Source organism: Cryptomeria japonica, chromosome 3, assembly GCF_030272615.1.
Source record: "Cryptomeria japonica chromosome 3, Sugi_1.0, whole genome shotgun sequence".
NCBI lineage: Eukaryota > Viridiplantae > Streptophyta > Pinopsida > Cupressales > Cupressaceae > Cryptomeria > Cryptomeria japonica.
The window spans coordinates 470,679,961-470,700,796 of record NC_081407.1 but is presented as its reverse complement, the minus strand read 5'-3'; the positions used below and the strand labels follow the sequence as shown (position 1 = coordinate 470,700,796).

The following is a 20,836-nucleotide window of genomic DNA, read 5'->3' as shown; positions in this document are numbered from 1 at the left end:
CTTCCTTAAATTATCCTATAATTTAATAAAATTCTTATAAAGTCTCTTGGAGATTCCATTTAACATACAAGCTATTTAACAATTGTACATAATCAATGCAGAGGATGTGCTGGTTTGATAGCATTCTACTGATTGTTTCTTTCAACTTCCATTGTTGTACACAAATGTAACTTTGAATATAAATTCCATTGTCTCTATTGGATGGAAGAATCTTGAGAGTAGTTTGGTAAAGGATTTGTTTCCATAAATAAAGAAATGCAATTTTTTTCATATTATTATAAGCATGTTTAGTATGTTGGCAATAACCTGTGGAATCTATTTAATAACTGCCAATTAGATAGAGCACAAATGAATGAACAAAGAAAAACATTGCTGTGGTGATATAACTGTAATTAGTCAATTAACTTTTGTGTTCACCTTCTTTGTATTGATCCAAACAGGCAACTCATTTACCCCATAAAGGTTTGTTTTTTGTATTTATATTTAATCTTTTATGATTTGTCTTTTTATTGAACTTTAAGGGGTGGATAATGGAGAAACGTTAAGGATGGTAGGATATGGTGGAGCAGACCCAGAAGGTGATCGCCCAGGTGATCTTTATGTGGCCCTCAAGGTAAATGGATCTTATTTATGCTCTTTAAATGAATTTTGGAGGTTCATTAAAATGCTATTCAAGAAATTTTTTCCTCAAGTATCAGATCTAGAACTTGTAAGTTCATATCAGGACAAAGGCTTATGCTAGATACATTCCTGAGTTATTTGGCAGGTCCATGATGATCCTATATTTCGTAGAGAAGGAGCTCACATTCATGTAGATGCAGTTATAAGCTTCACTCAGGTATTTACATATACTTGATGCTTTTATTTTCACCATTTGAAAGTCATAGCATTTCTTTAGTGTGATGCTCTTTGGTAGGTTATGATGAAGGGATCAAGAAATAATCATCATAGAGTATTTTGTTAAACAAAATATGGTGCCACTCTAGCACCCAATGGTTGAGTATCCAAAAAAACTGCATTTGCACACCCAGTACTTATATAATGTTTAGATTTAGGTGTTTGGGTGGAAATACATCTTGTAGTTAGGGATTTGAATTGCCTAAATTTTTTATTTAGCACTACGTTTTGTGGATTGTCTATTTCCCAGCTATAGTTGAGCGTGTGTATCTTGCTTGGGAGATAGAGCTTCTCACTTTAAAATGATTTATTGTTTGATGGGAGATAGAGTCCCTCAACATTTTTTGTGCCACTTGCAAGTTTTTCACTTCATCTGCTGTGTCTGAATATTTTGAAGAAACAATATGGTGCATTCTCAATTGGCACTTCAACTTCTGTTTGTCTTGTTTGAGAAATGCCCTGTATAGCAACCTAGTTGCTTGTGATTATTTTGCAAAGTGTACCAAATTGTTTCTCATAATCTTTTTATTTGTAATACATCTATCGTAGAAGCACTATTATTTGTAAAATTCACAAAGATAGAATGGATAGATCAATACCAATGTGTTTTTACTACGGTTCCCAACCTTACTAAAATATCCACATCTGGAATAACCTTTTCAAAGAACTTTTGGTTTAAATGGCAGAGAAATTAAAATCTAATTTTTGTTAGAGATATTTTGGAAACTCCTTATGACCTCATTCACGGTATTTGTATTGTTACCTTTTTGTCAAGAAATAGTGCATACATCAAGTCATTTTTGTTTTGTTTGCTAAATTTCCTATGTACTAATTTGATATCATCATTTTGAAAGTGTACTAATTTTGGTTCTTGTATATCTTTTTGTATTACATATATCATAGAAGCGATTGTAGTTGTAAACTTCACAAAAGCAAGAATGGCTAGATTGATGCCTTGTGTGTTAATTAGCATGGTTTGCAACCTTACTATATTATCCACAGTTGGAATAACTTTTCCAAAGGATATTTTGTGTAAGTGTTGGGGACAACAAAACCTTATTAATGTTGAGGGTATTATGGATGAACTCTCTCAATGGGTGTTCCGGTCTTCTTATCAAGAGACAGTCTCTACTTGCTATACCTAGTTATATACAGGGAGAAAGAAAGAGCAATATTTGGAGTACCAGCTTATTTTGTATCTACGAATATGGATCTTGCTTATTAAGAGTACATGAGCTATAAATTTTAGCTTCCTAAAGGACATTTTATCTACAGCTTATTCATTATCAAATAACAGTGGTTTCTTACTGCTGTTTCTGGATTTGATTGCGTGTGTTTTTTAGTATCAACGTTTTGGATCACACTCTGTGATCCATCATCAGGATGGTAGAGAGCTCAAGGAGGAGAATTTTTTTTAGGAAAGATACACAATTTAGCACTATTACCTCTTAGACACTCACATGGGATACTACTAAGCTAACATCCATGCTTAAATGGGAGAATCCTATGCCTACTTTTTGACCCTTATCATTGGGAGAACTTGTAGTTAGCAATTAGGAACAACTTTTTCATATTGTTTCATAGTTGTATCGCTTTAGTGGTTGACTTGTGATTAATATAGTCCTTCCACTTCTTTTTTTCTTTAAACTTAAATTTGCAACTTAAGTAGGTTGGAAATGACTTACACTCTTGACCTTATTGTGCGTATTTACCATAATTGTTGGTTGAGGTTCCACTGACCATTTTTGGTCATTACTGGTTGCTTGAATATTTATTATCTATCTTGTTTTTCCAAGCAAAAAATGGTAGATGAAGATGAACTGGTGGGGAGCCTATGATTAACATGAAATTGTTGGGCCAATCCCATCACTGGCTTAAAAAAACTCTTTGAGTTGTTTATGTTTAAATTGGACAATATGTTCTTACACTATCTTCTTTAAACAACACAGTCAACATGACAAAGTACATTGTCACCTTGATGCACTGAATGCCAAGTGAACCATTCATGCTCCTGAGAGATGTGTATGAACTATGAATCTCTCTTACTGAATTATGAGTTGATATGTAGATTGACTCAAAGTGCCACAATTGATTCCCAAAAATTAAATGGGAGAGTCCTATGCTACTTGTTGACCCTTATCAGTGGAAGAGCTTATAGTTGGTAATCAGGAACAAGTTTTTCGTATTGTTTTGTAGTCGTATTGCATTTGTAGTTGACTTGTGATTAATACGGCCATTCCACTTTTTTTTTGGTAAAATTTAAATTTGCAACTTAAGTAGGTTGGAAATGACTTACACTCTTGACCTTATTGTGTGTATTTACCATAATTCTTGCTCGAGGTTCCACTGACCAATATTGTTCATTTCTGGTTGCTTAAATATTTATTCTCTATCTTGTTTTCATCTTCATTATGATATTGTAAGAATCCCAACCATCGTATACTCTCACCTGGCCCACCTTGGGATTTGGGTGATCTAGGGTCAAAATTGGTGGATTCGGTAACATAGACTATTAACATATGTCAAAAAACATCCAAATGCGATCTGCATTCCCATCTTCCCCCTCCTAGTACTAGTAATTTCGAGTTTCAGACTAGAAGGTAAATCATAATCATCACTAGGAGTGAACGAATCTTCATATATGTTTTTCTCCAATCCCTTCACCATTTCTGCTTCTCTCCAACTCAGTGATCTCTTCATCATTGTACATGTTATCTGCTTCTTTAGTAGCCCAATCAGCAAATGGATCAATGCCATCTATGCCATTGGGGCACCCCTAGTTTGACCTAGTTCATTTCTAGGTATGAATGCTCTCAAAATAGGCTTCACTTGTATTCACACCCAAATGTGCTATAGGGCTGGGGAAAAACACAAATCTTTTTGAAGATTTGGTGTACTAGCACCATAAATATTCATCATAAATGTACAAACAAAACATTTCAAAAGATACAAGGATTAAGCAAAAGTTTGAAACTTCGACTTTCAAGTTTCTAGTATTAAACTAAAAATTAAAGGACTCTTTGTTTTACTTGGTTATTGGTTTTCCCTCTTTCAAATGGCCCGAGGTGAAGAGAAGAGCTTCCTCTCCACACCCTTATAAACTTCCAACTATTCAGAATTTTGTCCGTGATATCTTTAGCTGTTGGCATCCACTCTATGCATGTTGTAAGGTCTGCCATGACTTAATCAGCCTCACATATATCAAAGTAGTAAAACTTTTGGTTCAATTATTATGCTAAGGCATGCATTGGCTGGAGTAGCTTGTCTGCCCTTCTATGATCAATGTGCACCAAACAAGTTCATATTTTCTTTTGTTACCAGTACAACCATAATGATGCCAAATGGCCTCTTTGGTTAAATGCATGACCTTATAGAGAGAACTTATTGGCATGCCATCTCAAACCGGCAAAATTATAACCTTGACCAAAGGCTCTTGTCACCTAAAAATTGAAAAATAAATTCTAAATTTTGAGTAAATAGAAAAGTCTAAAAGCAAAAAGTGTTTAACAAATACATAATTTCCTATAAACCTATGTTCGTATTGTTACTTACCCTAAGTATTTTCTCATCTTTTTCAATGAACACCCTGTCAACAATTGTCTTTGACACTTTATGGTCTTCTCTTCATCGTTTTTATGGAATATGAAGAATATATCTGGCCATTAATCACAAATGTTTCCTTGAGAGAAGGAATCGAGGCTATAGGAGTCTATAAATTAAGGAAGTTGGTAGCAAATCATGTCATCTTTAATTGGACAAGTTCTTTGTCCTTCATTTTCTCTCTCATCAAATTGAGGACCCAAGCCATGTCACAAGGTTTGTGCTCATGTTTGAATTTGGCAAAGAAATTTTTGGATCAAATTCATGATTGATAAAATTTAGAGAAAAAATTGTGAATAAATTTGAAAAATATAAATATATAAAATTAAAAATATTTAAATTGTAATAAGTACTAATATGATAATTTTATAATATAAATTGCTATACTATAATTTTACAATAAAATTATAAAGCATTAACACTTACAATGATGTTAATTAATTTATAAAGCTCAAATAATGTGTGTTCAAAAATCAGAATAAGGGAAGGAGAATTCATATTGGAAATAATATTATAATTACAATCGATTGGCTCCATTGGAATTTGGTGTTTGCTATTTGGGGCGGTGCCAACACAACCAACTGATAATGTTTTGAGAAAATGCTTCTTGACGATGGTGGCCTTGAAAAACACATATTTTAAAGGTTTTTGGATTGGAAGAATTGATACAACATATTGAAGCTCCCCTAATGCATTCATTTGGAGGAATATAATGTAACTTTAAACAAATTTTTGGAATTGTAATGATATTCACTAGATCTCAAACTTAATGGTCAATATTTGGCAAACCCTGTGACATAGGACCCAAGTATGGTTATAGATTAATTTGGAAATTTGTCTAGCGTATTCAACCACACTTTTGATCCATGCAATCGACCCAATGCCCTCAAATATTATATTGGAGCAATGTGTAGCACACTGGCTTCAACAAATGTTGCGATGCCTCTCTTGAATAAATTTCCTCGTGGCTATATATGTGGCTGCATTGTCTATGATTATTAGGACAACATTTTTCACACTATCCTCTTAGATCACCCCTTCCAACAAACTGCACAAAGTAGCAACATTCTTGGCTTTGTGCAAGGTATTTGTGGGCTTCGTGAAGACCACCATGCCACTTGAAGCTACCAAAAAGTTAATGATTGTTTTGTTCTTGCTATTCTTCTATCCATTTGTTAAAAATTGCAACCTGTTTTTTGCCATAGTTTTCTTTGAGTGTCAACTGCAAGCCATGCATTTTGGATGCCTTCCTCTAATAATGAGCCATTGAAAATTGAAATCCATAGTAGTTGGAGTCTTCAACATTTCACTGAAAACTATTAATGCATTTACCAACTCTTCTCGATATGGGCAGTTTGACACAGTGAAGGGTATAATATTGCACCACGAATTGTTTGTCTTTGCCATTAGCCTATGGTGCTTTTCTTGGGTCCAAGCAATATCTTAAAGCAAAGGTTGTGCTACATTGAGGTAATGAAGAATTTTGATGAAGAATACAGATGGCTAGAACTCTTCTCAGCAAAGGAATGCCAAATGGGTGGGCTAAAAAAAGAATCTATAGATTATTTGGGGTTGGAACTCATCATCACTATCATTGTTTCCCTTGCTCTCCTTTCTGTTTTCTTCTCCTCAAATTTGGGAAGTGGAGCATTCATTTCTCTCATCTTCTCTTTACATCTTGGTAGAAAATCGGATTAAGGTGTAATTTAAACCCATTGACTCCGACTCTCTTATGGAATCCATAAAAATTGTTGCTCACTATGCTCTTGGTCTCACTTCGCGTGCCATGCTCCAATGCAACGTCTTTCTCATTGCTGCCTTCTGTTGCCATTTCTGTTTATGTTTGTTGGAAAAAAGAATTTAGAAGGAAAAAATCAGCAGGTTTTTGAGTCTTTGATGATAAAATTAAAAAGAAATAAAAAGGCAGGAAGAACATTAGAAAAATAACATGAAACACATCACTAGCTGAGAGGGTTGGGAAATCTGAAAAATAGAAAAAATTTGGGCAGTATAATGGAGGGTTTTCAGTGTTTGAATTCTTAAATTTTGAAAAGAGAAGACAAAATAGGTTTGTCAAATGCACATTAGTGTTGATTCAATCCTCAAATCCAACCTCCAATTGTTTATCAATCACTTCTCTTTGGACTTGGTTTTCTCTTTGAAGCTGAATGAGACAAAAAATGAGTAACTTTCATGTTTCAAAGCCTAGAATTTTCTGTTTTCACCACTACCAAGTCTATGTTTGGGACTGGCTGAGTTTTGAGGCAAAAATTCAAAAAATGTATGCATGTTCTCATATAGAAGTGTGATATGAGTTGCACGGGGAACTTTCTGACTCGCGAGTCTTGATGAGTCCATGCAGGTTTCCACTAGTTTTCATATATGAATTATGTGGGTTTCTGAGTGTGTGGGGGAATGTTTTTAAACTACAAGTGGACTTTCCAAGAATATTAAAAGCCCTAGTGGTGTTGAGAGAGTACTTCTCGTACTATGTGATGTTTAATTGGTACCCTATATTCATTAATTGATTCATTGGAAATACTGGATTCCATTGCCTGTAATTTAGATCCTGAAAAAAGATACTAACTCTTAGAGCTTGACCAAGAGATCTTTGATTTGAAATGGTGAGAAAAGATAGAATTCTGCAATTCTCAAGGACAAGTTCATAAACTCCTCCAGATCTTTCTAAGGTTTGTTGATCCATCAAAATCTTCTTCTGTTACAGATACTTCGGAAGTTCAGATCATTGGTTCTCTTGTACCATCTGGTGTCATTTTTGTGTTTTGGGCTGAATTTTTCTTCATTCCTAAGCCCTAGTTTTGTGGTTTTTGTTTTTCGGTACTCTTACTCTTTAGGATGTTTATTGTTCTTTAGATGTTTCTTCATGGTGGAATCTTAACTAGTTGTATTTGTTAGTTTAATTAATCAGCTTTGGTTATTCCTTGGGAGCATAGTTGGACTACTCGCCGAAATTCGACTAGTTAAAAACTCGCGAGTTTTTACGACTTTTACTCTCCATAAAAACTCGCCGAGTTTTTGGCGAGTTTTTCACAGAAACTCGGCGAGTTTCTATAAAAAACCCGGCTGCATTAAAAAAAGAGGCCCAAACTTGTCAAAAAATTATCTATTTTTTTTTCAAGCAAGTCTCATTCTCTTCATCAGAATATATACATGAAATATAATATTTAGACCTATCTATCTCCCTATCACTCTTCCTCTATCCCCCTCTCTACCACTCTCCATCTCACTCTCTCCTCTCTCCCTCAAGATCTAGACCTATCTCTCTACCCCTCTCTTTCTCACCCTTAGATCCTCGCGAGGGGTGCTACCCTCAACCTAATTTTATTTTGCAGATGCTTGGTGGCAAAGTTGGGGTGGAAATACCCCAAATCGCAAAAAAATTGCCCTCAGAATCTTATGTTAACATTGTAGTTCATCCAGTTGTGAGCGCAATTGGAGCTTGTTTGACGCCATCCACACGAAGAAGAGGAGCAAGTTAGCTGAAAAACGCCTCAATGACCTTGTCTTTGTGCAATATAATCTTTGGTTGCGCATAAGGAAGGTAGAGGAAGCACTAGTTGGTCTAATTGATTTGGATGATATAGATCCTTACAGTGATTGGACATTGGAGGAGCAACCTCCATTGTTTACAGAGGATGATATCAATGATTTGGAGAGGCAAGCTACGAAGGAGGTGGGGGTGGATCTGGTTTCACACTGGATGACATTGAGGAGGATGAGGAGTCATTGCCAGTGCGAGGTGCAACTAGAGGCAGAGCTACATCTAGGATGGAGGATGAGCCATAGCTTGAGCCAGTCATACCGAGCGAGGAGGCACAATCACGCCCACAACAAACTTCTAGGATTAGACCCTCTAGTTCTACCTCCCCCCTAGTTTTTACTAGAGTTGGGAAGAGGAAGATATAATTGTATTTATTTATTTACTTTTAGTTCTACAAAAACTATTTAGTATTTTGCTTCCAGCCATCAACATTCCTCATGAGGATGCGATTTTGTACCCACTTTGCATTTAAATATATCTAGACTCAGCTTGTTTCTTTTGTGTTCTCATTTATTGACTCATGGGATGCAACTTCTCATTGAATTTTGCAAAAAAAATGCATTTCTAATTAAATTTAAGCAATTTTTTAAGTTCCCAAGTTTTTAGCCGAGTTTTTGCCGAGTATTGGCCGAGTTTTTTTTCCGGGGCTTGCCAAGTTTTTGGTTTTGGCGAGTAGTTCAGCTTTGCTTGGGAGTAATATGAATTCTTTTGTTTGCTCTCTTTGTTGACAGGCGATTCTTGGTGGGACCATTCAGGTGCCAACTCTAACTGGCGATGTGGTTTTGAAGGTATTTGTGATTGATGTAGACTTTATTTCTACGTTGTTTATTATACACTTCTATGCTTGACATTCCCTATATTTCACTGTTTTGATGATTAGGTTCGTGAAGGCACACAGCATGGTCAACAGGTTGCTTTGAAAGGAAAAGGTATCCATTTGTGGTAAATGGTTTTACTTAGGAAATGTGCTAATGATAGTTCAATCACTAAGTCAAGTTGTAGTTGCTACTTCTTCTTTGGTTTTGCTTTATCTTATTGCAGAACTGATGTGCTTAATAATGTTTTTGTTATCATAGAAAGCTAGAAACTACTTTTTCTGAGTTTGAAATTGTCTCTCATTTGCAGAAATTAGTACTTTTAGGTGCATATATTGATAATTTTCTATGTTCCCTTTATAGATTTTGAGAAGTAAATTTATGTTCTAATTTCTGACAATCTTAATGTTGTAGGCATTAAGCTACGGAATTCTAGCCAGTACGGCAACCAATATGTACATTTTCGAGTCATCATTCCAACGTAAGTTCTGTAGTTTAAGTTTATTGTTATATGCAGAAATCAAATATGTGGGCCTAAATAGAAAGAAATATATTGATTCATTTGTTAGCTGATATAGCTGTTCTATATGTTTTACGCTGGTCTATGAAACACTCAAAACTTGGTATGTTATGTGTTTCAAAATTTTAATTGGAGATTCTTATTCTTTATGGAAAACAATCTATAATTCTTGGTAGGAATCCTTAAAAAATTCTATGAATGCTATTGGATTACCAATTGTAAATAGATATATGCATTGCCCTTTTTGATGCTTGTTGGAAGGAGAAAAGTACATATACATTACATACATTCTCTCACTCAACACTGTGTTTTTGACCTTGGATAAATAGTCTTATTAGATACTTTTCACATATACTCAATATTTTGATACATACCTGTTATGACCTAATCACACATCACCCCATTCCAAATGGGGACCCCTTGCATTTTTGGTCCACTTGGTCTTTTGGTTGTGGTCTTTTGGGTGGTTTTGCAACAGTTTCTTCAATCTCCCCGAGTTCCCAAGTGTTTTGGTGAATTTTGGCCAAGTCTGCAAGTATTTTGAGTAAATTTGGCCAAGTTTGGAGCTTGTTTTGTCTTTTAGGGTTTTTACCTTTCGAACTTAGATTTGAGGTCAGTAGCTTAGGGTTTTGAGAAATTTGAACGAAGCAATGAAGAGAGAATCCTTCAAGTGTACTAGTGAAATTTGAACGAATTCTGAGCCATTTCATTTTTTAGTAAGTCTATTTTTAGTAAGTTTGACTACGTCCCGGATTGGCCTAATTTTGCATTTAAACCAAAGTTCCTAGACTCGGACTCGTCTCTGACTCGGCAAGGCTGACTCGGCTCGGACTCGGCTCGGACTCGGCAATGACTCAGCAACGACTTGGCAAAATAAGAAAACCCTTGAAATTTAGAGATTTTTAACGATTTAAAACTTGTTTCATACACCCATTATTGAATTAAGCTTAAAGACACTATAACATCATCAAATAGAAGCTAATTTGATCACATACATAAACATACATCCATCACATGCATAGAAATGTAAATTGTAGTTGAAGGAATTAGAAAACATAGATATATAGAGTTATAAAGGTTGTCCAATGTATATAAAATCCATGACTTCAAATGTTCCCAAACATATATGTAATTGTAAAGTGTAAACAAAACCAAGTCTATGGCTCAAGCTTTGGCTCGGCTTTGTCTATCTGCCTCCTAGAAAGGTGTCTAAGGTAGGTCCTAGATGATTGAGTAGCCATAGTCTCTGCCTGTGATGTGCCAGTTTGAGTAGCCATAGGTGCTGTGCCTGATCGTGATCTATCCTCCTCCTCTGCCATAGCCACAGCCTCAGCCTCTCTGTCTGCCTGGTCAGCCCACTCAAGGTCCTCATCAGTGAAGACTGGATCGGTGGACTCAATGAGCCAATCGGACTCGTGGTCGACTCCCTCTAGAGTGATCGGAGAGGAGTCAGCGTCCAAAATCTGTTTGGTCCTGAGACGGAGGTTGTAATGAACAAAGACTAGATCATTCAACCTCTCCACAGACAATCTATTTCGCCTCTTCAAGTGGATGTGCTCGAACATGCTCCAGTTGCGCTCACATCCAAAAGCGTTGCATGGCTGGCTCAATATGCGGATGGCAATTTTTTGAAGGTTTGGGGTTGAAGGCCCAAACATTTGCCACCATCTATCTGAGATAAGGAAAAGAAAAAAACATTAGTCTCATTTCCAACTTTAAAGGTAGATTATAAAATGAAAAATTAAAATGCATAAGTCATAAACTTTAGAATTTTCTACCTGGCTGCAATTTTGTCCGACCCTCTTTGCACAATTGGCTGGCAAAGATCGCCCTTACTGCGATCCTCTTTGCACAATTGGCTGGCAAAGATCGCCCCTACTGCATTATTAAATGCATCCATCTCGAGCAGTGTAGCTGTGGTATCAGTGCCCATCCGTTGTACTACTGAATATAGCCCGCTAAGAACCTCCTCATCCGCTTTGAAATCAGCACGGAAACGAAATGATGGATTGAGGTAATAAGTTGCTGCATGGATGGGCCTATGAAGCTGGTTATGCCATCTTCTATCAATTATGTCCCAAATGGGCCTATACTTATCCTCAACTCCAACATATATAGATCTAATGGCCTCCTTGGCCCTATCCATGCCCTCATACTAAGTCACAAGGTTCGAATTCGACAGCCATGAAATTCGACAAGGGAAAAATTCGAAAAAAAATTCGGATAAAATTTGCCTTATATAATTTTGTTATTTTTAAATATATGTATACTTCTAATAAATTATCAGAATAGCGACCCTTGTTGGAGAAAATCCGAGGGCGACCCTGTAGTTGCAGACACCCATGACCCAATAGATACAAAGCATATACAAAGAATACCCATGACCAGCTGAGTTGTGTTTAAAGGCGTATAGCAGTGCTTTATAGAGGAAATTCGATTAATTTCGATTTTTTTTATGGAAGTTTGAAATTCGATTAAATTCGAACCTCATTAATGGAAATCGCCGTATCCTGTTACTTAGCCCTCATATATGTAGCCCATAGCAGGCTTCTCCCCATCAACAACTCGTAGGAGAACTACTAGGGGCTCAGTGACTTGCAAATAATGTTAAACAAAAATAGTTAAGTCACAAGTGTGCATGAAAATAAGAAAAATTGCAAAGTTGCACAATGCAAACAAAACAAAAATATGCATATAAATTTATAAAATTACCTGCACGATCTCTGCACAAGGGGTCCAAAAACCTGGCTCATCAAAAATGCAATCTGCTACATCCATCCCTGCAGTGGTCGTAGCATAGGATGAGGAAGTCACTCCTCACCAACAAACATGCGCCTCAAAGATGGCTTTGATTTTATCAAGGATTTCAATGTGAGGAAATTCAAGGCAAATCTCGTTATACCAAGACGAGCCAACTCCCTTTCCCCCGTGTATTGTCTCATAATGCTAAGGACCAATGCATGATTGTAAATAAATTTGCATATATTCTTGGCCCTTTCAACGCATTCTTTCACCCATCCAAGCTTACCTATATCCTCCAGCATGAGGTCAAGGCAATGGGCCACACATGGAGACCAAAAGATTTTTTTCAAAAAAAATTGGAAAAAAAATTGTTTTCAAGCAATAAGACAATTTTACAAATCACCATTTGAGCATTGTGTTTTACAAAGTTCTAAATTTAAACTAATTAAAAAAAATCAGCAAAGACTAATTTATGCATTGTGTTTTTTCTTGAAAATTTTCAAATTTCAAAGAAAGAAATTAAGAATTGAGAAAAATCAGCAAACCCTAGATTTTTTTTTTGAAAAAATTGTATACATGTATACAATTTTTTCAAAAAAAAAATCTAGGGTTTGCCATGCTATTGTTTTATTTATCTCATTGTGATTGAAGTATGCAATATAGATTTGGAAAGTTGAACTTAAAAAAAAAAATAACAACAAAACGAAAAATCCATAAATATAGAAAAAAAACCAACATAATCAATAAAAATTAACACTTACATCTTTCAAATTTGTTGAGAAGTGTTTGAAATGAGCTTCTATGGACTCCTTGATGCTCTCAATGCAACTGTAGTGCTGCCCCAATGTGATTTGTGCAAGCTTTTCACCTCTTCCTCTCAGCTGGTTGCAAAACTATGGCTTCCTATTTTTCTCTTTTCCTTTCTTTTTTCCTCTCTTCCACAAATAAAAGTGAATGCCAATCCCTTTTAGGGTTATAAGAAAGGGAAATGGCAAAAAAAATCATTAAAAAATGTTATGTTTTTTTTGTTTTTTTGACTGCACTTTTTTAAGTGACGCCGGTCGGGTCACGACCCTCAGACTCAGCGAGTCAGGGAGTGACTCGCTGGCTTGGCGAGTCATGCCCCCTGACCTGTCCGAGCCCGGGTCAGGGTCACCGTGACCCGATAGGGGTCACCCGGCCCGCTGACTCTCGTGACTCGCCGCGAGTCACGAAACTTTGATTTAAACAAACTCACTATTTTTAGTAAGTCTATTTTTGGCAGGTCTATCTCTAGCAGTTGGCAGGACACTGATGGCAGAACATTCCTGAATATCCAAGTTCTAAATCCGAAAAAGTCAAAAAGCAGGCAGCTGATTAGAAATTTGGCTAAGACTGGAGTTCTTTCTTGAAATGGTAAAAGCATGGAAATCTATTCTAAGGCATGAAAGGGTTTTCCTTCACTAAGAAATCTTCCTCTCCCCCAAAATGGCAATAATAGACTGATGGGGAGCACACTTAAGATGGCAGGGAGGATTTTCCTTTGTTAAATTCCCTCAATCCTTCCCAAATGCGCTCCAAGTTAAGGGGTAGGCGCTAAAACATGGTCAAGCATAAAATTTTGTCTTCAACAAAATTCCTTCACCCCAATGGAAATGTACTCCAAGACAAGGGTTGGGCGCAAAATCAAGGTCAAGGAGGAAAGTTCCATTTTCAAAACATTCCTTCCCCACATGCCAAATGCATTTCAAGTCAGTGTATGGGCACAATAATCAAGACGAGGAGGAAATTTCCTCTTGGAGGAGATTCCTCCATCATCACCAAAATGTGCTCTGGATGAGGGGTTGGGCGCTAAAACTCAATTAAGGAGGAATTTCCAAACATGGCAAAATTCCTCCATCACCATGGAAATGCGCTCAAGGCTAGAGAGGGCGCAAATTGCATGCCAAGGAGGATTTTTTCCTCTCCAAGGAAATTCTTCCTCCACCTGAGAAATGCACTTTAGGATAGGTGATGGGCACTAGAATCCAGTCAACGAGGATTTTCCTCCCAAGACGAAATTCCTTCACCTCCTTAGAAATGTGCCCAAGTTGAAGAATTCGAGGACACAAAAAATTGGCTAAGTATAAAAATCTCTCTCCAGGATTCTAGATAGTATGAAATTCCTTGGACATGAGAATGGTTAGATGACAGAAATTTTTTCTTCCCTTCAGGACAGAGCATACACAAGAACATGAAAAAATTCCTTCAGGGCAAAATCTCTCTAGGAAAGAATTTTTCTCTCCAAGATTTCCAAGCGTTCAAGAATTCTTTAAAAGTGGAAAACATTGTTAAAATTCTTCCAAAGCAGGAAAATCTTCCAAAATATCTCTTGTACACCTAGGATAGAAAGATTTTCGTAAGAGATGAGTTGGTGACATGCAAAGAGAATATTCCATATTAATGAAGCACTTGGAAAATTATAGAAGTTTCCATTTTTGAACTCAAGATGATGGCGAGGTCCGCTTGCATGGCAAATTGTCTAAGGAAACATGACACATGATTGAAGTGAATTAATGCAATTGCTAAATTTATCCCCTTGCCAACTTAGTAGCTCAGTGGGTGACTTCTATTTAAACAACCATTTGGAATTCATTCTACACAATGATTTTTGGAGAAATTAGAAGCAAGAGCGAAGTGAAGAAAGTCAGCACAAAGTTTTTTATTATTTTCCAGAAGTTCTCTTCTTTGGAGGTTTTTATTTATTCCAAGTCTGGAATTATTAGCATGGAATTCCTTTCTTGATGGATTTCTAGAATTCCTTTGTCACAAATTTAATGTTAATCATTTTATTTTGCAAGAATGGCAGAATCCAACAAGGTAGCAAATACCTCTTGATAGGCACAAATCAAGAATGAACAAAGAGGATTTCTCCTAGAGTCAAAGATCATTTTGAAATGGAGAGAAGTTAGCGACACCAGTCTAGGAACATTTAGGCTGGGAGAATTCAGCTGGACGTCCTCCATCAGCCATTGCCAGTAAAATAGTCAAAAGTGGAATTGTTGCAGCTGCTGGCTTCCCTCCTGCCATCCAGTGCTTGGACTTGATTATGGAATGTGTGAAACATTACAATGCTGAAAGAAGGGCAATTCTGGCACATGATGGCAAACTCTTGGCCAATCTTGCACTTGAAGCGATTGGGGAGACTTTTGGAATTCCTGCATACTAGTCCATGACATACAAGACCAAGGAAAGAGAAACGTTGATCTATGATTCTGGTTTTGAGAGATGCGCTGGAATAATCGATAAGGTGTGAATGCAGAAGCCAAAGCCTCATATTTCAAAGTTATCTAAGCAGATCACCAGCATGGATTTTAAGCAGGAATATGTCGATCTTGTGCTGATGATGAGTAGGGTCATGGGATGTCTGTAGGCCTTCATGTTTGAATCTTGGATGTTTTACATCATTGGCGAAGAATGGAAGGTGAAGGAGTGATAGATCCAGCAAAAATAATCAACAAATTGCACAAGTAGTTGAAGAATTTAAGGCAATCTCAATCTTTTTAATATGAGCTCGTATGTTGTCTACCTATTGGCTAGAATGGGCAAGTTCAACGGATTGCCTAGTAAAGAACCCATGGGATGTGGACTAGGACAGTTGAAAGTTTATGAGTGTTATCCACAATTAAACTTGTATGATACTACTTTCAAGAAAGCAAGCGACAACTTCACTATGTACATCACTAGATCCTTGCAAGGAGGACTCCACACAAGGTTGTCGCAGGAAGCAAGAAAGTTAGTAAAGATGTGTGGAGCTTGGTACATTCAATTTCCAAAATTCACTTATATTCAGGTCCAAGGATTCTTTGACTAGCCATATAAGCTTCCAAGATATCCAACGGACAAGATGGTGCTATTGGAGGTTACTAGACAGCCTTGCAAGGAGGACTCCACACAAGGTTGTCGCAGGAAGCAAGAAAGTTAGTAAAGAAGTATGGAGCTTGGTACATTCAATTTCCAAAATTCACTTATATTTAGGTCCAAGGATTCTTTGACCAGCCATATAAGCTTCCAAGATATCCAACGAACAAGATGGTGCTATTGGAGGTTACTAGACAGTTGATCGCCTATGAAAAAGTTTAGAAGAAGAATATGAAGAAATTGGGACTTGAATTCCCAATTGTCATAGGAGATTATGAGGAAATGTGTCCATCATTGGCGGCAATAGAAAAGTCAGTGGATGAATTATTATTCTACCACTTAGCATCTCATACTGCGAGGACATTCTTTGGTCCAAATGATAAAATCAAGATGGTCGCTGGTGTAAAACGCAAACACAAGTTTCAGCTGGAAGATTACTTGGCCAACGCCAAAGATGACTTTGAAGTCAGAAGGAGGATGTTTTCCAAATTGCCTCCCAAGCTAATAAGAATCTGTGAACTTATAAAGGTGCCAGATCAAATTGAAAAAAATGAAAATACTATTCAACCGGAGTAGGAAAAGGAGAAGGACACGCCTATCCAGGCACCAAATTGGTCAAAACCGGAAATTGATGAATTAGATGTCCTAAGTAGGCCAGTCCTAAAGTTCACTAGGCACTGGGTTGAGCGACACATCGCAAAGTTGAAGGCAAAGAATGCTCGCCTGACTTACCATCTCATGGGAGACTTGGAATCACATGACGAGGCAACTGAAGGGTCATCAGGAGCACATGCCAGGGAGGAGGAAATTCTGCAGTAAGGAGTAGACTGTAGGAAGGAGAAAAGTGTTCTTGGGACGTCACAGACAAGGAAGAAAAAGTTCAGCAAGAAGAGCTACAATAGAAGAGGCCAAGGATAGAGGAAGCACAATCACCTGCTAGCTTTTCCAGCGTGTATGGAGTTGAAATGTTCATAGAAGAGGTCACAAGAAACTAGCCGCAAGAGGATGATCATGACATTGCACAAGCATAGGATATTCTCAGTGTTAGTGCCTCCCATAGGCTTGTTCAACAGAGGAGCCAAAGATAGGAACTTCCACCGATTCCAGAACAATAGCTTCAAGATTGTTTCGTGTAAACAAACATTGGAGACTTAGGAACGTTTGAGGAAGTTTCACAGGAATAGGTACAACTGGAAATGTTGGATCAGCAAGCAACCGCTCTAGATTGGCTGAAGGAAAGAATGAGAAAGGAGCCGGAGGAAGAGATGGATCCTTGTTGTAACTTGAAAAACTTCTAAATAGGATAAACATGCCAGCAGAGAAGAAGGCAGCAAAGAAATTTTCCAAAGTTACAAGGGATGAGTGAAGATCTAGGACATTACACCTTGCTGTGCCCAGTGTTGACAAAGATAGGAATGAGATTACTCCTGATGAATATGAGATTACAATGGTTGACTTAGGGCGTGCCTCCAAGGCACAAGTGGTAGAAGATTTTGACGAGTCTTCTTTAGCACTGAAAGAGCAGATGAAAAGAATAGAAGAGAAAATTAGGAAGTTGAAGAGCGAGAGCAAAGCCTTGTGTGAATATGTGCGGTGCTTGAGGCATCCATTCAGAGAGGAAGATTAGTCTTTTGTTCCTTCCTCTTCTCTTCCAAAGGAATCCATTGATGGGATTGAAGAAATAAGAAAAAGGGCTCAGTGCTCTAAGGAATGGGTAGAGGACATCTTCACTTCAGCTTGTAAATTTATTGAAGACTTGGCTCATTTCTACTGGAGGATCTTGGCTATCCTGATTAGGTTGGAGGGCATGGACAATTCATGGGAGTTTGTGCACATTTATCAAGACTTAACAATTCCATGCTTTTGAAGTACTAATGGGGACTTCTAGGCAAACATTGATTGATGGGAAGGTCATCAAGGAAAACGAGATATATGGTTTCCCTCGATGGTTTTATGCAGTCAGCATTGGGAAAGAATTCTTTGAAAGGTTCAGTAAGGAATCAACATTATTGAGGGAGTTAGTCAAAAAGGTTCAAGAAGAAATCCTCAATGCAATTGAGGCATTGTTTGCAATAAGGTTGACCGATGAGGAGCTGACAGTGGACCACTTGAAGGATAGGCTGCATGAATTCTTTTTCATGGAATCCTTTTCAAAGGAACATTTAGACAATGTTTCCTTGTTCTCTAGCACAATGCGTAGGACTCAGGAAGTGGTGCCAAGATGGGAGGAATTTTTCTCCATGTGTGAAAATGACACTTGTATGCTGGAATTCAAATTGGAGATCGTGCCAAGTGTTTCCGTAAGAGAGCTGGAAGCCAGCGTGCCCAGATTCGTCGCATTCACCATCAATGAAAGGGATAATGGTCGTCGTATGTTCCAACTGAGGATCAAACTGCAGACATCCTCACCAAGTCTTTGAGCCTAGACAAGTTTGTAAAATTTAGGGGGCAATTTGGTGTAGTTGATAGAAAACTATTGTGCTTCTTAATGATCATGAGCTTTTCATTGGGGCATGCCTCTTGGGATCTAGATGCTATGCCTGGCGTCTTGGATGTCCTGGGAATTTGGAGGGGAAACCGCCTTGCTTCAGAAGTGGACAGGCTGCTCCATTTGGTGCAGAAAATTTATTAAAAAATGTAGTTTTTTAAGAAAAATCAATGGTAAAAACCCCTGAAAAGCCAATAGGGCAAGGATTGTCATTACAAATTGAGCACATTGTATTTACTTTTAAAATTCAGCTGCTTTTAGTTTGTGAAGTTACTTTAATAGCCATAGCCCTGCTGTCGTCAAAATTTGGGAAATTTTTTTCTGTTACCAAGCTGTCTCTCCACATCCTACCATCCTTGAAACTCAGAGAAACACTAACTTGGTTTGTAGCAAATTGATACTTGCAATCTTTAATCAGAACCAAGTTCTACACGACTATTAAATGACATGAAATTCTTCTTAAAGAAAAAAAATGGACAGATTTTTCCAGGATATAAGAAGCATTGGTTCTTGCGATTGTATATTAAAATACTAATTTATTTTCCTTGTACTCTGACATGCAGGAACTTGACACACAGGCAACGAATGCTTATCGAGGAATTTGCAAAAGAAGAGAACAGTGAAGATGACAAGAGTGCTGCTGGAGCAAGTTGGTGACCATGGATATCTTTGTCAATTGTCAATCAACTATGAGCTTGTCTGAAATGAGTTAGATTTTGGGAAGAGAGGAAAGTTTGCATTGAAGAGTTGTATTTCTTTTCAAAATTGATTGTAATCTCCTGAAAAAGGAAACAATATTTATTTAAAAAAGGACTTTTTATTGAAAAGTTACTTAGTATCTAGTCAAATGAAAATTTCATGTAGGTTGCAATCTGCCAGTTAATTTGTAATCTGTAATTATCTATATGCTGACTGTAATTTATGGCACATACATTGATTGGCGATTTAAAAGAGAGCCTTCAAATTTCTTTATTGACTAGGTGCAATAATTGCATTATCAAGATATAAATTCTAAAACAGATCTAGTTCGGAAGCTTTATTACATAGCATCATGCGGAACTCTCCATTTATGTTGGTAAGCTGGTGATCTTGTCGTCGTCGTTGCCAAGATTTCTCTCCAGATTCAAGTCAAGAAAGATGTAGCCTGGTTTCCCTCATTATTTGAACATTTACCATTTTAGAGATTTTTGCTTTTCCAATCTTAATCACTAGGGTCAGATTTAAGGATTTGTATAGTTAGATCTTTCTACACCTAATGTGGGTATGTGGGCATCCTGCTCGATCTTTTTGAGACATTTTAGATGCATAAACTTCTATGCTAGTTATTACCACTTAGATGTGGTTTACAATTATAAAGTTTGTTCTTTTGTTCTCACATAGAGAGCAATGGGAATTGCATGTAATGCTTACCTTTATAAAGGGAATATATTCTACTTAACAGGTTTCTTAAAACACTCAAAGCTGTAAAAGGATTCTATTTTAATGCGTTGCTCTTTTAGTCACATACATTGTAAATAAATTTGGAATACACTCAAAAAAAATTATTATCGTTTTCTAGTAAGGAAGGCTTGCTGGAAATAAGTCCATTTTTTTAGTGTGTTTTTTATGGATTTTCAGCTAGTTTGGCCTCCTTTTTGGCAAGAGTTTTATTGGGCAGTAAATATGGAGCAAATACCTTACTAAAAAGGTTGATTTTTAATAAGAACACGTGTACAAATGAGAATAATTATAACAAATGGATAAAAGAACAAGCTCCCACGTTAGATCAGCATGATTTTGTAAAGAATGAAGACAAAATGCTTCGCGTTGGCCTTAAGGAAAACTCCAGCATCCTCCCATTTTCCTTTAGACACCTCCCATCCCTTTAAAAAGAAAAGATAACCAGATTACCTTTCTCTTTGAAGGTACCTATTATAAATAATGAAAGAATTGACTTTTACTATAAGCTCAGCTGGGAGACTTGTAGAACGAAAGGGATATAGGGAGGTTGGAAAGACTCACATGTGCTTCAAAATAGGTGCAGAAAAGCTAAACGTTGGGATTGGAAAACTTAAAAAACCTTTTTTGGTTTGCTGGTCACACCAGTATGCTTTTATGGTTGTGAGATGTGGGGAGGCAACATATCAAACTGTAGTTGGAGACAAATAGAAAGAATCTAGAAACATCTTATAACAAGTTATCTCAAAGTTAAATCCACAACCCCTTATGAAATTTTCTAGTTGAAGCAAGAACTTTTCCATTGGAAGCATCAATAATAATTATTTAAACAAGGTTGAAAACATGGATAACCAACATTGGCTTAAAAGGGTTGTGGAGGAGATGCTAGATCGTAA

General features: G+C 37.0%; 1 protein-coding gene across 3 annotated transcripts in view; it reads left to right on the top strand.

Annotated features, from left to right (window-relative positions):
• The window catches only part of LOC131041368 (chaperone protein dnaJ GFA2, mitochondrial), a 114,517-nt gene extending 94,560 nt beyond the window's left edge, over positions 1-19,957 (top strand). For all 3 annotated transcript variants that reach the window (XM_057974415.2, XM_057974413.2, XM_057974416.2), the window contains exons 14-19: positions 522-613; positions 767-838; positions 8,791-8,847; positions 8,940-8,988; positions 9,289-9,355; positions 19,067-19,957. In XM_057974415.2, coding sequence (XP_057830398.1) covers positions 522-613; positions 767-838; positions 8,791-8,847; positions 8,940-8,988; positions 9,289-9,355; positions 19,067-19,160 — 431 coding nt within the window. In that variant the 3' untranslated portion in view covers positions 19,161-19,957. The remainder of the gene's footprint in view (positions 1-521; positions 614-766; positions 839-8,790; positions 8,848-8,939; positions 8,989-9,288; positions 9,356-19,066) is intronic.
• Positions 19,958-20,836: the final 879 nt, after the last annotated feature.